General features: G+C 41.8%; 1 protein-coding gene across 11 annotated transcripts in view; it reads right to left on the bottom strand.

Moving 5' to 3' along the window:
* Positions 1-3,330: 3,330 nt before the first annotated feature.
* frmd4a (FERM domain containing 4A) overlaps positions 3,331-13,906 on the bottom strand; it is a 702,228-nt gene continuing 691,652 nt past the window's right edge. For 10 of the 11 annotated variants that reach the window (XM_048553974.1, XM_048553978.1, XM_048553975.2 and 7 more), the window contains 2 exons: positions 10,852-10,951; positions 3,331-4,504 (listed from right to left, as the gene is read on the bottom strand). In XM_048553974.1, the coding sequence (XP_048409931.1) occupies positions 4,402-4,504; positions 10,852-10,951 (203 nt within the window). In that variant the 3' untranslated portion in view covers positions 3,331-4,401. Of the gene's footprint in view, positions 4,505-7,040; positions 7,116-10,851; positions 10,952-13,906 lie in introns of all 11 variants that reach the window. The other variant, XM_048553972.2, reaches the window with a different exon arrangement.

Below are 13,906 nucleotides of genomic sequence, written 5' to 3'. Positions count from 1 at the left end.
GGTAATGGAAGGGAGTGTCTCTTGAGGTGAGCTTGACTCAATTGGGCCTGTATTCGTTGGAATTTAGAAGAATGAGAGATAACCTTATTGGAACATACAAGATTCTTAGGGGGTTTGACAGGGTAGGTACAGAAAAGTTGTTTCCCCTCTGGGATAGTCTAGGACCAGAGGCATAATCTCAGAATAAGGGGGTCACCCATTTAAGACAAAGATATGGAGGAATGACTTCTTGCTGAGGGGAATGAATCTGTGGAATTCTTTACTGCAGAGGGCTGTAAGTGATTGATTGATTTATTGTCACATTGACAGAGATACAGTGCAAAATGCTGTTTTGTGTGCTATACAGGCACATTGCACCACACAAAGTGTGCCAGGGTAACAGCACAGTGTGCAGAGTACAGTGCTGCAGCCAGTGAGAAGGTGCAAACAGAAAGATCAGAATTAATATTTCGGACAAAAACAAAGTTGCTGGAAAAGCTCGGCAGGTCGGGCAGCATCTGTGAAGGGGAAACAGAGTTAACGTTTTGGGTCCGATGACCCTGGGAGGTCTGTTCAAAAGTTTGGTAACAGTGGGGAATCTATTCATATGTGTTTATTGAAAGCCAAGATAGACATATTTTAATTAGTAAGGGAATCAAGACTTATAAGAAAAAGGCAGGAAAGCAGAGTTGGGGATGTCATGATCTCATTAAATGACAGTGCAGACCTGATGGGCTGAATGGCATATTTCTTCTCTTACTATCCTCTGTATGCAGTTATACTTCATATAATCTGTTGCTGTATGCTCAGAGGAGTGTAGAACTCAGTTCCAGACCTCGCTGAACCAGATGGGTCTTGTCAGCAATGAAAATTTCACACGTATTATACCAGATTTTTGAAAAAAAAGTTAATGTAAATTCCTCCACCTACAATTGGGGGTGAGGGGCAGATTTGAACCCTTGCCCAAAGAGAATTAGCCTGGATCCTTAATCAAGTGTCATAGCCACTACATCCGCTTCTCCCCCAATTATATGTAATTATAAATGTCAGGTAATCTACAAAAGCTACAACACTTTTAACCTTTAAATTTTCAAATTATTTGTAGAGGAACTGATTTGCTGTCAGTGCCAGATTACCAGGATCATAGGTCAAACTCTATTTTACAGTTATTACATCGCACAGATTCTTCAACAAACGTCAATCCAAAATATAAAGATGCAGCTGATGTTTGGCTTTCAGCTGTAACACCTTGGTGCAGTTACACAGGGGGATGGGTGTCACATTGCTTTGAAACAGCATTAGTAAGTTCAAGGTTCTTCAGCTACAATTGAGGCCTCCTCCAATCTGTGTCTCTCAGAGCACTATTTGACCTGTACCTCAAAGCTATTCCTGTGTGTGAAGGATATGGTGAAGTTTTACTCAAAGTCAATCATCCTCACAGCAACACAAGTCTTTATTTTTGTCTTTTCACCCTTAACGCTACTCCCTCTTACTGTTTACAGATGAGACAAAGTCCTGGTCAAAGAATGTTTTCAGCGACACTTTTAATTCAGCAGCTAGCCCCATCTCCCAGATAACAAAGTGTAGAAGTGGATGAACACAGCAGGCCAAGCAGCATCGGGAGCACAAAAGCTGGCGTTTTGGGCCTAGACCCTTCATCTGAAATGGGGCACGGGAAGGGGATTCTAAATAGGGAGAGAGGGGGAGATGGATCGAAGATGGATAGAGGACAAGATAGGTGGAGAGGAGACGGACAAGTCAAAGAGGCGGAAAAACTGCTCAATGTCCAAATGTGGGACTGTAGTCCATTGGGGATGATGTGATTCCATACGCAGGAACTAAGAAAGGCGGTGTGGCTGTCGTACCTGGTTTGCTTCAGGACATGGTCGAGCAGTTTCAAGGCTGAAGAGATTACGAGTGAGTTGCAGTGGGAGAGACATCCCCAGCTCTACACTTTGTTATCTCGGATTCTCCAAGATCTGCAGTTCCTACTATCTCTTGATACAATTTCAGCCCTGTCTCCCAGTCGGCTGAATCAATGGCTTTACTTTGGCAGTATGGCCAGGGGAGAAGGAACTTGCATTAAAATAGCGTCTTGCACATTCTCAAGAGGTCCCAAAGAGCTTCTCAGCTGATGATTTATTTTTGAAGTTCAACAAGTGTCATGTAGTCAAATACTACAGCCAGTTTTGCCAAAACAAGTTCCCACAGACAGCAATGAGGTAATGACCCATTAAGCTGTCTGACTGGTGCTTCTTTTGTGGAGATTATGGTTGGACAGGATACTGGAAGAACTTCCCTGCATTTCTCTGAACAGTACTAGTGGTTCTCTCTCTGGAGCAGATCAAGCGAGTTTTATCCTTTCATCAGTGAGGGGATGCCTTAATGAGGCAGAGTTTGACGTGATGTGGCATGTACCTAGAGTTGTCTCAGAGATGAATGGGCTCCCATAGCAGGCTGATGCTTGTGGCTACACAGGTGATAGGTGCATGTGTCTGACAAGTCCGCTTACTGAGATAATACCACAATCAAATTCTTCTAACATTCAGTAATAATTTATTTTGTTAATTTCAAGAACAACCAAATTCATTATCTTGAAAATGCTTCATTTAAGAATTGTTGACAACACTGTTCTGCAAAATGTAAAGGTACTATACAAATTCTTAATACAAAAGGAATAAATTAATCGCAGAATGTCACAATTCTGCATTTTCTACACCATACATAATCTTCTTTGATTAAAATAAAACAGAAACCAGAGGAGGGACAGGAGAAAAGAAGGACATTTTACATGCTCTTTTAAGATCCACAGCCATTTTTTGGGAGCATTCTACTGAATTAGTCATAACTACATTGCTTTAATTTACACAACTTGTAAGAAAACTATTGACATTTATAGATGTAAAACCCTACAACTATTCTAGCGGTAACTGTTTGTTGGGTAGCACCTGGATCTGGTTTGCTATGTCCAAACTAAAACTAATACTGATTTAGAAAACATATTGGAATGTTAACATTTTGCACAATGGTATCTGAAACTGTATTTAGAAAAATTCTGCCTCACAACAAATGTAGGGTAATGTTTGTGAACGTTAGCCTCTCTTACAACTCAATGTGAATCCTTCCGGGTCCTCTCACAAAGACAAACAGTGCTGTCTGGGGTGTTTTTTCCCCGCTTGCTGAAGCAATCCTTTCTTGTCCATGGGACCACACACAATGGCTCTGCATCAGCTTACTAAGCAGCCTTCCCATGAGGCAGGCATTCCTGCTGCTGTCTCCCCGCCCCCCCCACCTCTGTAACCACCCCGCCACTCCCCGCCCCCCCCCCCACCCCCACCCACGAGCCCCGCGCCAACCCCACCACCGTCCAGCCCAACAGGAAACCATCAAATGTTCAGAAGGAGAGAATTTAAAAAAAAGCTCCCTTTTATATTTTTGGCCAGATCAGTGTCCTGTTGCTACAGCCACCTTGATGTGAAGTCTGTGCTTCACAGACTTTGTGAACTTTCCGTGCCAGCCATTAAATTATTTCTGATGAGTACTTCATGGGAAAATACTTCTTAAAAATTTGTGAGGCCTTCTAAAGGTTGACAACTCTCCAAGGGCTTGTCCCATAAATCAGCTGAAGTCCTCGAAGAGCATTCACAATCGATGAGCTGTTTTGAAGCTTAGACTAGGACTGGAATTGTACCATTATGCAATATTTGTCCAGTCCAGAAATATGCAGATTATGTTAACTCTGTGCTTTTGCTCTGATATAATTAATGTATTAGCTACTAGACCACGCTTCGGAGCATCAGAAACAGCTCATCCTGCCTTCATATATACTATCCACAAATATATTACAAAATTCTGTTGCTGTATTGTAGGAAAACAAGCTTTTCTGCACTCTGGCATGTATTACTGTGTGGAATGCATGTTCAATATCTTTCACATACTATATGCCAGAGCCACTAATGAAACAAGAGATTAACAACTTTTTATTTGTCAGGTAACCAGTGGCCAATGTCCATCAAATTCTTTCCTTTTAGCTTTTCATTGGTCTTTGGTAATCTTCAAGTAAACTTGGTTAAATTCTGGAGTACTTTATTATTACACTGTCTGCATTAGGGAATAAAATAAAATCATGCACCTGGCGTTAAGAGCGGGATGTCTGGTGCATATGATTCACAGTTTAAAAAACAGTGTCGTGTTTTATTCATAAAGACCTTGTGGCTGTTGGCCAGTGGCTACCTGAGGGGACAGCACAGTCTGCGGTACTTTAATTAAGCTTTGTCTTGCCTTTGCTGCATGACTCCTTCTGTGAGCCTGGAGCTGCAGTTGCTGGTTAGTGACTGTGTACAAGAGTAAGGCAGTGACAAGGGGCAGTGAAGTGATCACTGAGGGGTGTCGACGTTTTCTACTTTGATTTGAGGTCAGATGTCAGACGAGAGTTCCAGGCTTGGCATTGTCACTTCCATACCACTGAATGTCTGCCATTTCTGAATAGAGTGGGGAGTCCATGTAGCAAGTATCCTGGTAAGGTCTAAAAAGACAAGAGACTAATGTCAGGGTATCAGATTGAGACTTAGAAAATCCTTCATTTCAGTAAAGATTCATTAAAAGATGGCGCGAAGGTCCTGCACAATGAGGTCAAAGATCACAGCAATGACATACTTTGCTACTTCTACTTCAGAGAAAATTCTTTTCTCTAAATTCATGCTGCATTAAAGCATACCCTACAGAGAGAGGAAAATGAACCTATACCAAAGGATCCCTTTAAGACCATTGTTGGTGCTGCCTGGGCAAGCTAGCTCTGAGCTGAGTTTCAGAGTATGGATTCATGCAAAGTGAAATAACTCAGCCCAGTGTAAGAAACTGGTCAGCAGGCCAAAGGATCAAGCAGTTGGCCCTAACCTCTGGGCTGTTTTGAATGGCAATTTTGAAATCCTGTAAGTTCTGTCTCATAAAGCAGCTGGAACACTGTAAATGTAGCCAGGCTTTCTGCTGTGCAGCTAACCCATATCAGTTACCAGCTTGATGAAAAACAGGGAGCCAATTGAAATTCTATAATTCCAAACACAAAGCCACCTTGTTCAAAAATCTGACAAAAAAAAAATTCCCCAGAATTGCTTCTTTTCACAACAGTTTGAAATCAAGAAATGACTTTCGCTTCCTTTGAGTAAATGAGAAGCGATACATCTGAGCTGAGAGGTTTGTCAAGATTTGCTAAATTCCTCTTACGTATGGCTTGTTCTATCCTTAGATCACAAAAGCACAACGTGACTGAACACTCTCAGGCCGGGTCTTTGTGTACAAACACGTAATTAAAGTGTGCCAGCTCCTTGTTGGTTAGTACTGACGAGCTTTGTCTCAATGGATCGACCATCAGAGTTCTCTCAGAATGTTAGACACAACCAACGAACAACTGCTCCATTCAGACTCCTTACGGTCAAACCTTGCTGGTCCTTTGTGTGACACACGGGGTCAGATAGATCAATGTTCTCATGTGAATCAGAAGCACATTTTCTGTTGAAGGAGCATTCTAGCCACCCCAATAGCAATCCATAGAACTGCCTCAGGGGACTGATACAAAATAAACTATAGAATTCACCGGCTCAGTATAAAGATACAGACAGAAAACTACCGAGCTAACGGTTTTTGAATGGGCTTAATTTTGCACTCTCATCATCTACTGAGATCGAATAGAAAGTATTTGGATTTTTATTTACAGAGAACAGCTGAGTCAAATCTTTAATATTCAGGGCATTTAAAATTGAAAAACATTGTTTCAGTTCTCCAGGCATGCATTCTTCTTATTTGAGATGCAGGCATTTATCTTCTGCTGCTCATTGCCCTGGGGAAAGTGGTAATGAGCAACCTTCCACCATAAAGGCATAGCTATAGAATTGTGTTACAGCCTTTCACAGCAATTGTTGATGCAATTTGATGGCTGTACTAAGCCATTTTAAAGGGAATATAAAGGTCAGCCACATCGCTTATGAGTCATGTAGGCCAGACCAGCTACAGACAGCATATTTCCTTCTCGAAAGGCCATCAGTGAACCAGAGAGGATTTTACCACAACTCAGTGATTAACTGGTCACCTTGACTAACAGCTGTTTATCCCAAGATCATTGAACCAAATTTTAATTCCTTGGCTGCTGTGACTACCCTAAACAATTGGTATAGGCCTCTTGTCCTGGCTGGAAGCTCTAAGGGACACTACTCCCAGTGTGTGGGAAGGGGTTAGGGAAACTTCCCCAAGTGGTTCAACAGGACCAAAGTGGGCAGTACCTTTCAGGCAGAGATAATGGGAACTGCAGATGCTGGAGAATTCCAAGATAATAAAATGTGAGGCTGGATGAACACAGCAGGCCAAGCAGCATCTCAGGAGCCTCTGATGAAGGGTCTAGGCCCGAAACGTCAGCTTTTGTGCTCCTGAGATGCTGCTTGGCCTGCTGTGTTCATCCAGCCTCACATTTTAGTACCTTTCAGGCAGATGATTACACACTTACACTTTCAAACACTGAGTAAGTGAATGGCGATCACGTGCACAGTAACTGCGAACAAACTTATGGGCTCAAATACTGAGCAGAGAACTGCAGGTAACGTAGCAGATCAGAATATGAGGTTGGGACTTTGTGGTGACCAGGATTGCAAAAGGGAAAAGACTAAAGTTAGACCAAATGCCTAATGCTAAGCCACACATTGCATTTATTTCCTGAACCTATGGGAGTGGCTACAATAATAAAACTTCTAAAACAAAACTCTTGACTCCATTTCATTTCTATCACAAAGGTGTGATTGCAACAAAGCTCTTTCCTTTTTTTCTTTTATTTATTTCGCTCATTCACAGGATGTGGGCATTCTGGTTGGGCCAGCATTTACTGCCTATCCCTAACTGCCCTGGAGGAGGTGGTGGTGAGTTGCCTCCTTAAACAGCCCCAGCCCTTGGTGAGCAGGGACACGCACAGTGCTGTCAGAGAGGGACTGTAAGAAATGAACCATCCCACATACAGTTAAATGGCACAAAGACAGACAGTGAGGGGTGTTATATCACATAACCGATTATTACTGTACCTCTATTTTACAGGGCTTTGGTGAGTTGACGATTGGGTCTGTTCATCGTGAGGTGTGCTCATTTCTGTTGTACCTCTATAGAAAGGCAGGTGAAAAGAGGAGCAGATAAGACTGAATATTAGTAAAAAGAAGAAAGCAGGGAAAATGTTAGTTAGAATTGGTAGTTCAGAAATTAGCAAGAAACTTGTTGGTGATTTAATTTCCTTATTGTTAAAGTATTGAAGGATTAGGACGTAATATTGAAACTTTAGTCTTACATTACAGTAATTTTGTTCAGATTTCAACTTCGCCACACAATCTGAAGACACTGAACAGTGATACACAGACGACAAAATGATGACGACACAAGTTATAACATACAGCAACTCTTCCTGTGCACATTCTTCACCCTTAACTCCGAGCTTTAATGGTAATTGTCAAAAAGGTTTACTTCCATTCAAAGGTTAATTTTACAGAAACAGGGTCAGATTTTGTTAAAAAAAACAAAAATTTCCAGCTTTTATGTCCTCGACTGGGTGGGAAGGATCAGCTTGTTATGTTCACATTGGCTCTCAGCTAGTCACACCCTCCTGCCCCTTGTCTGAAACACTGCACCTTTTCCTTGTTTTCAGATACTTATCTAGCTCCCTTTGGGAAACTGTGATTGCATTTGTCTTCTACACACCATCAGGCACTGAATTCCATGGTCCTGAAAGATTTCCTCATGAGATAATGGGAACTGCAGATGCTGGAGATTCCAAGATAATAAAATGTGAGGCTGGATGAACACAGCAGGCCAAGCAGCATCTCAGGAGCACAAAAGCTGACGTTTCGGGCCTAGACCCTTCATCGATGAAGGGTCTAGGCCCGAAACGTCAGCTTTTGTGCTCCTGAGATGCTGCTTGGCCTGCTGTGTTCATCCAGCCTCACATTTTATTATCTAAGATTTCCTCATGTCTCCTTTGGTTCTTTTGCCAATCACATGAAAGTGGTGTTTTCTACCCCCTACCCATCCACCTAAAGAAGCTTCACAGTGTATCTCCTCCACACAGGCTCCTCATTATTCTGAACACCTCCTGTGAGATCCCTTTTAGTCTCTTTGCTAAGGAGAACAGTTTTGCTGAAAAAAGACACATTTTATCAGAGCTTTTCATCATGCAATCATCAGCGCAGTCTGTAAGAATAACAAAGGGAAACAAACATTTATTTTGCATGAGAGGAGAGTGCTGATGGCTTTTCAGTAAGACTACTGGCTGGGAAGTGGAGGCAGATTTGGGGAGACATTGCCATAGACAAAGCACCAGTTTGATGTTGCTGACAGTTAACTGCCAAGCTTTGTTTAAATTTTAAACCAGGCTGATTGAACCTGATTTGCCAAGGCATTTCCCTGAGCAGTGAACCAGACAGTGTCTGTCACCTGCTTTGTGGAGTTCAAACAGGTACACGTTCTTTCTGTGTAGAAGGGATGGGGTCCTGTGTATTGTTGTATGTAGCTACCAGTACTTGCAAACATGTGATTCTGACTGACAATCCTAAACTGGTTGTTAGTGTAATTCGCAGCACATTTGGGATCACTTAGTGAATGCAGTTCAGTCATAGAATCGCACCTAATGTCAAACACTGTGTTTTGGCTTTTGCAAATGTGGGCTGTTTGGGGTCATCATGGTGATTGGATGGGGCGGCCTGTATCGAACACCAGTCTATTCCTTTGGCTGGGTGCAACAGGCAAGATTCTGACTTTACATAATGAGCTGGTGCTTGTAAAACCCAAAAACAGAGTGCCCAAAATTACATGTGTCTCTTTTTTCAGCAAGCTGCAGGTTCTCTGCTACTAAATAACTCCATGTAAACCTCAATTTTGTGCAAATTCTTAAATAGAAACAGTAAGTTTTGTATCCACAATCTACAGAGGGAGCAGAAAATTGATTGATGCCATTTCAATGACAGCTCCATAACTCAATCACAACATAATCTTAATGAGGAAACTACAGCATGGTAGCCTGGTACTAGATAGTGAGAGCTGGGTTTGATTCAAATCTCATTGAATTGTAGATTCAATGAGGGTGTGTACATATAAACTTGGCATGTTGAACAAGGGACTCCGTTTTACACTTATGTCAAGTTTTATGTGCACTGTGGTCAGTGGTATATCCCATGTTACTGAATAAGGATAAAATAATCCAAACTACATAGCCACAGTAAAGTGAAGACATTGTTCCAGGTACCTCATGTGTGCCTTGTGCTCACTCATAACAGAGACAGAACCAAAATCATAAGTTACTGGAAAAATTTAGCAGGTCTGGCAGTGTCTGTTAAGACAAAAACAGAGTTAATATTTCAAGCTCAGTGACCCTTCTTCAGAACTGGACTCCAAACTTTAACTCTCTCCATAGACGCTGCCAAACCTGATCAGTTTCTCCAGCAATTTCTGTTTTTGTTTCTGATTTCCAGCATCTGTAGGTCTTTGTTTTATTTTAGCAAAGACAGGATCTTTGCCTGAGCAATTACTTAGCCAGGTACAGTGTATATAACACACAGAGCAAACTGGGAAATCAAACAGACACGGTCCCCCCACAATCATTCAGTTAAATTTTTCAATTTGTGAAAAATCAACACTGTTCATCCAATCCTGCTGAAGATCTGCGATAAGAGCTGAAACACTCAGTTTCAAATATTTCATTTACAAGTTGTGGCTTTTCTTCGTTGGAACTTTAAGAAAGTTAAAACTTCAAATTTTGTAACTTCGTTTAAACTGCCCCTGAAATAAAATTTGCATGTTCCATGAAATCGAGTGTTCTCTTTAAAAGTGTGATCTTACTCTTTTCAGACATAGGAAAGATTTTTTTGAAAGTGCTAATTATTTAAAAGCTTTTTAGGAACAGCAGGAGACCAGAAGAAATGAGAGGAACTGTAGTGTTTAAATTCTCAAGATGAGATTAACACAGAGACAGTGTGAAACCAGAAAATACCAGAAATATACAGATCTAACTTTCAGTCTATGGAAGAGGAAGCAAGGCCAGACTCATAAATCTCCCTGTCTTGCTTTTTGACCTGTCAAAAGATAGTGAGACCTAAGGATCTGTATCTCCTAGTCCCAGGAATCTCTGGAAATTGACTGCCTTTAATACTCATGATCAGAAGTCGCATGATACCAGGTTTTAATTCAACAGGTTTATGTGAAATTACAAGCTTTTGGAGTGCTGCTCCTTTGTCACCCTATTGCTTCTGACCTTATCCATCCCAGTCGAACACTGGCATCTCCACATCATGGCTTTAATACTCATGGAGGAAAGTCCCAGAATATTTATTCCCTTTGAGTTGGTTTGAGCTTTTTAAACATCCTGTGGGAGGGAGGAGACTGACTTGCATTGTGACTGCATCAAGTTCAGCATATTAATATAACAGGGCATTTTCTCTTAGACACTGCTAGGTACGCTGTGCATTTCCAACCTGCTCTGTTTTGACAATGTGGCATTTAATTCTTATTTGCTCACCATTCAATTTCAACAGAGCAATGTAAATGTTAAGCATTGTGCAATGTTAACCCTGACAACAGCCATCATGGCTGATGAATTCTGTGGGATAACTGTTATTACACCTTTGTCTGCTCACCTGTCAACTCTACTGTCAATATGTGAAAGTACAGTCTGCTCATGTTCTGCATTTTTAGTGTGATAATTACAGGAGGCAGATTTTTCTAATGTGTGATCAAATCGCTCTTTGAAACTGTGTTTAAGGAATCTGGGTGTGGACGGTTGTGTGCTCTGTGAGTTGGGAGCTTTGATGATGAAAGAGACAATTGGCTTTGTCCCCCTCAGACTATGTGACTCACCCACTCTGCCAGGATACAATGTGGTGCGGACTGCTGGAAGGAGAAGAAACGACTGAATCGGCAGACTGTGCTGTGCTCCTCTGACTGCGAGGGGAAGCCACTTGAAAGAAAGAAAACAATGAAGGTCAGACAGGGATCAAACAAATACATCAATGTGAAGAATAACCTCACTGGAGACAGTAGATAAATTTTGACTAATGGAATATTTTTAGGATTAAGGTATTAGATTCAGCATTAGCCTCATCAAAAAAGACAGAATTACTATGCTGTCATACTTTCCCAACACAATACAATTGTTTCAACTGAGATGAGATTCATTGAGTGTTGGACTGGGGTCAAATGCAGTGTACTACACTCATCTCATGGGAACTGGCCTTTATTTCTTATAAATATATTTTCTGCCTGTACTTTCGGTTTAGATTTGCCGCTAATGCTGCACATTGTTTTATTCAGACTTTATATAAGCATTCTACACGATGCACTGCAGTAATTCACCAAAGGTCCTTTCAACACTTTTTATAACTTGCATCTAGAAAGACAAGGGCACCAGGTACATGGGAACACCAGCTGCTGCAAGTTTGCCGCTGAGCCATTCACCACCCTGACTTTCGACTTAGATTTTATTGTCACATGTCCTCAAATACAAAAATACAGGACACAGTGAAAAGTGTATAATGTCACCTCACAAGGGACCATCTTGGGTACAAAGTACCTCGGTACAGACACACGAGAAAAACGTAGAAAGAAAGAACAAAGTTAAAAGTTAAACATTACAGTAATTCTTAGTATTAAGTAGAAAAAAAATAAAAGCCAAACATTACAGTCTTTCGAAAGTGCATGGAGATTTAACACCATTTCTTCAGTGTTACTGGGTCAAAATCGCTCCCTCCCTCCCTGGCAGTGCTATTATAAAACCATGTAGACAAGGTGAATAGCAAAGGTCTTTTCTGTAAGGTGGGAGAATTCAAAACCAGGGGGCACATTTCTAAGGAGAGAGGAAAAGGATTTATTAAAGACAGAAAGGGTGTCTTTTTCACGCAGAGGGTGGTTTGTCTTTGGAATGAACTTCTTGAGGAAGGGGTGGATGTGGGTGCAGTTACAAAGTTCAAAAGGCACCTGGCTAAGTGCATGAATAAGAAATGTTTGAAAGGGATATGAGCCATGCCCTGGCAAGTAATACTAGTTTAACTTGGGAATATGGTTGGCATGGACTAGTTGGACTGAAGGGTCTTTTTCCGTGCTGTATGACTGTACATTACACTTACACCTAATGAGCTGCAGCAGATCAAGGATAAGGACGGATGTGCTATAAAAACTGTCTCAGCCAGTGATGTCCATATCCCATGTTCTATAATTTGATTTTTGTTAACAAAATTGGTAATCAAAAATCACACAAACCACGAGTTTATGTGCCTCTTATTGTTACATTATTTGTATATTTCAAATGAAGACCTGCTCTCTTATTGCACCTTTCACATCTCCAGTGGGGACAGGATGCCTCACAGCCATGAATGGACTTTTTGAAGGGTTCTCTCTGGGGTACGGACAGCCTGTTGTTACCTAGCAGCCTTCTGCAACCAGTAATGTGCTGATGTGTACGGCTGCAAGCCAGCTCCAGGAGAACATCCCCGTTCTATGAGGAGGAGGAGGTGCTTAGTGCCTTGCTCGCGGCTGCAAACAACAGAACAGTTGAGGCGAGTAGGACACCTGCAGATGCTCCCTGTAGCCATCTGGAAGTCCCAACGCCTTGTGCCACAGTGCGTCACTGAATAAACCCAAACCCCTCAGTCACCAAGTGGGCATCACCTCCAACACAAACTGCAGCTAGCTAGCAACATGGGACAGCAACTCAACCTACCGTGTCTCTCTTGGCGATATATAAACGCGGAAGGTTTACGCATTGAAAGAGGGTGTTCATTTAGCTCATCCTGACTGCACCAACTCTCCAAGTGAGCAATGTTCCACTTTCTCCCCAAACCCATGCTTCTCTTTAAATAACCATCCAATGTCCTTCCTGAAAGCCTCAATCAAACCTGCCCCCCCGCCACATTTCCAGGCAGTACATTCCTTACCCCAACTTCTTGCTGTGGGAAGACGTCAGCAAATGTCCTCTTTCAGCTCCAAGAGAGCAATTCTCCACTAGACATTTATTATTCTTCATGATATTTTGCCAGTTGTTACACATCTGTCATACGTTGTAATTTTACTCAAGTAACAGCAGGTTTTTAGCCTGAATACAGAATGAATGAATTCCCACTCCTGCACCAATTTCTTATGCTCTGAAAATTGTCCAATGTTGCAATTTAGATGGTGGAGTAAGGTTTATTAAATCTGTTTTAAAAAACATACACAAAGTGTCAAATTTAAATCTGAGATTAACAGATTTCTGTTAAGCTGTGATTTTTTTTTACAAAAACAAAGTTGCTGGAGAAGCTCAGCAGATCTGGCAACATCTGTGCAGGAGAAAAGAGAGTTAATGTTTCAGGTCCAGTGACCCTTACTCAGTTCCTCTGAGGAAGGGTCACCGGACCCGAAACGTTAACTCTGTTTTCTCCTCCACAGATGCTGCCAGACCGGCTGAGCTTCTCCAGCAACTTTGCTTTTGTCCCAGGTTTACAGCATCCGCAGTTCTTTTGGCTTTTATTTGTTATTTGTTGAAATCATTCATAGGATGAGGGCAGCAGTTCTTTCCCATCCCAGAAGGTAGTTAAGAGTCAACCACATTGCTGTGGGTCTGAAGTCACATGTAGTCCTGGTCAGGTAAGGATGGCAGTTTCCTTCTGTAAATGGCATTAGTCAATCAGATGAATTTAGGAATGTCAAGGAATAAGCACAAAGTTTAATACATGGAGGAGGATTCACAGGATGTGGGCATTGTTGACTGGGCCCAGCATTCATTGCCCATCCCTGGTTGCCCTTGAGAAGGTGGTGGTGAGGTGCCTTCTTGAAATGCTGCAGTACCTGGGGTGTCGATAGACCCACAATGTGTTTATGTTCTGTAGCGGCTTGGTACAACTGAGCAGCTTGTGAGGCCATTTCAGAGGGCAGTTAAGGG

This window comes from Stegostoma tigrinum, chromosome 25 (assembly GCF_030684315.1).
Source record: "Stegostoma tigrinum isolate sSteTig4 chromosome 25, sSteTig4.hap1, whole genome shotgun sequence".
NCBI classification, from domain to species: Eukaryota; Metazoa; Chordata; class Chondrichthyes; order Orectolobiformes; family Stegostomatidae; genus Stegostoma; species Stegostoma tigrinum.
Note: the sequence above shows the minus strand (reverse complement) of the source record. Positions and strands in the feature narration are given on the sequence as shown.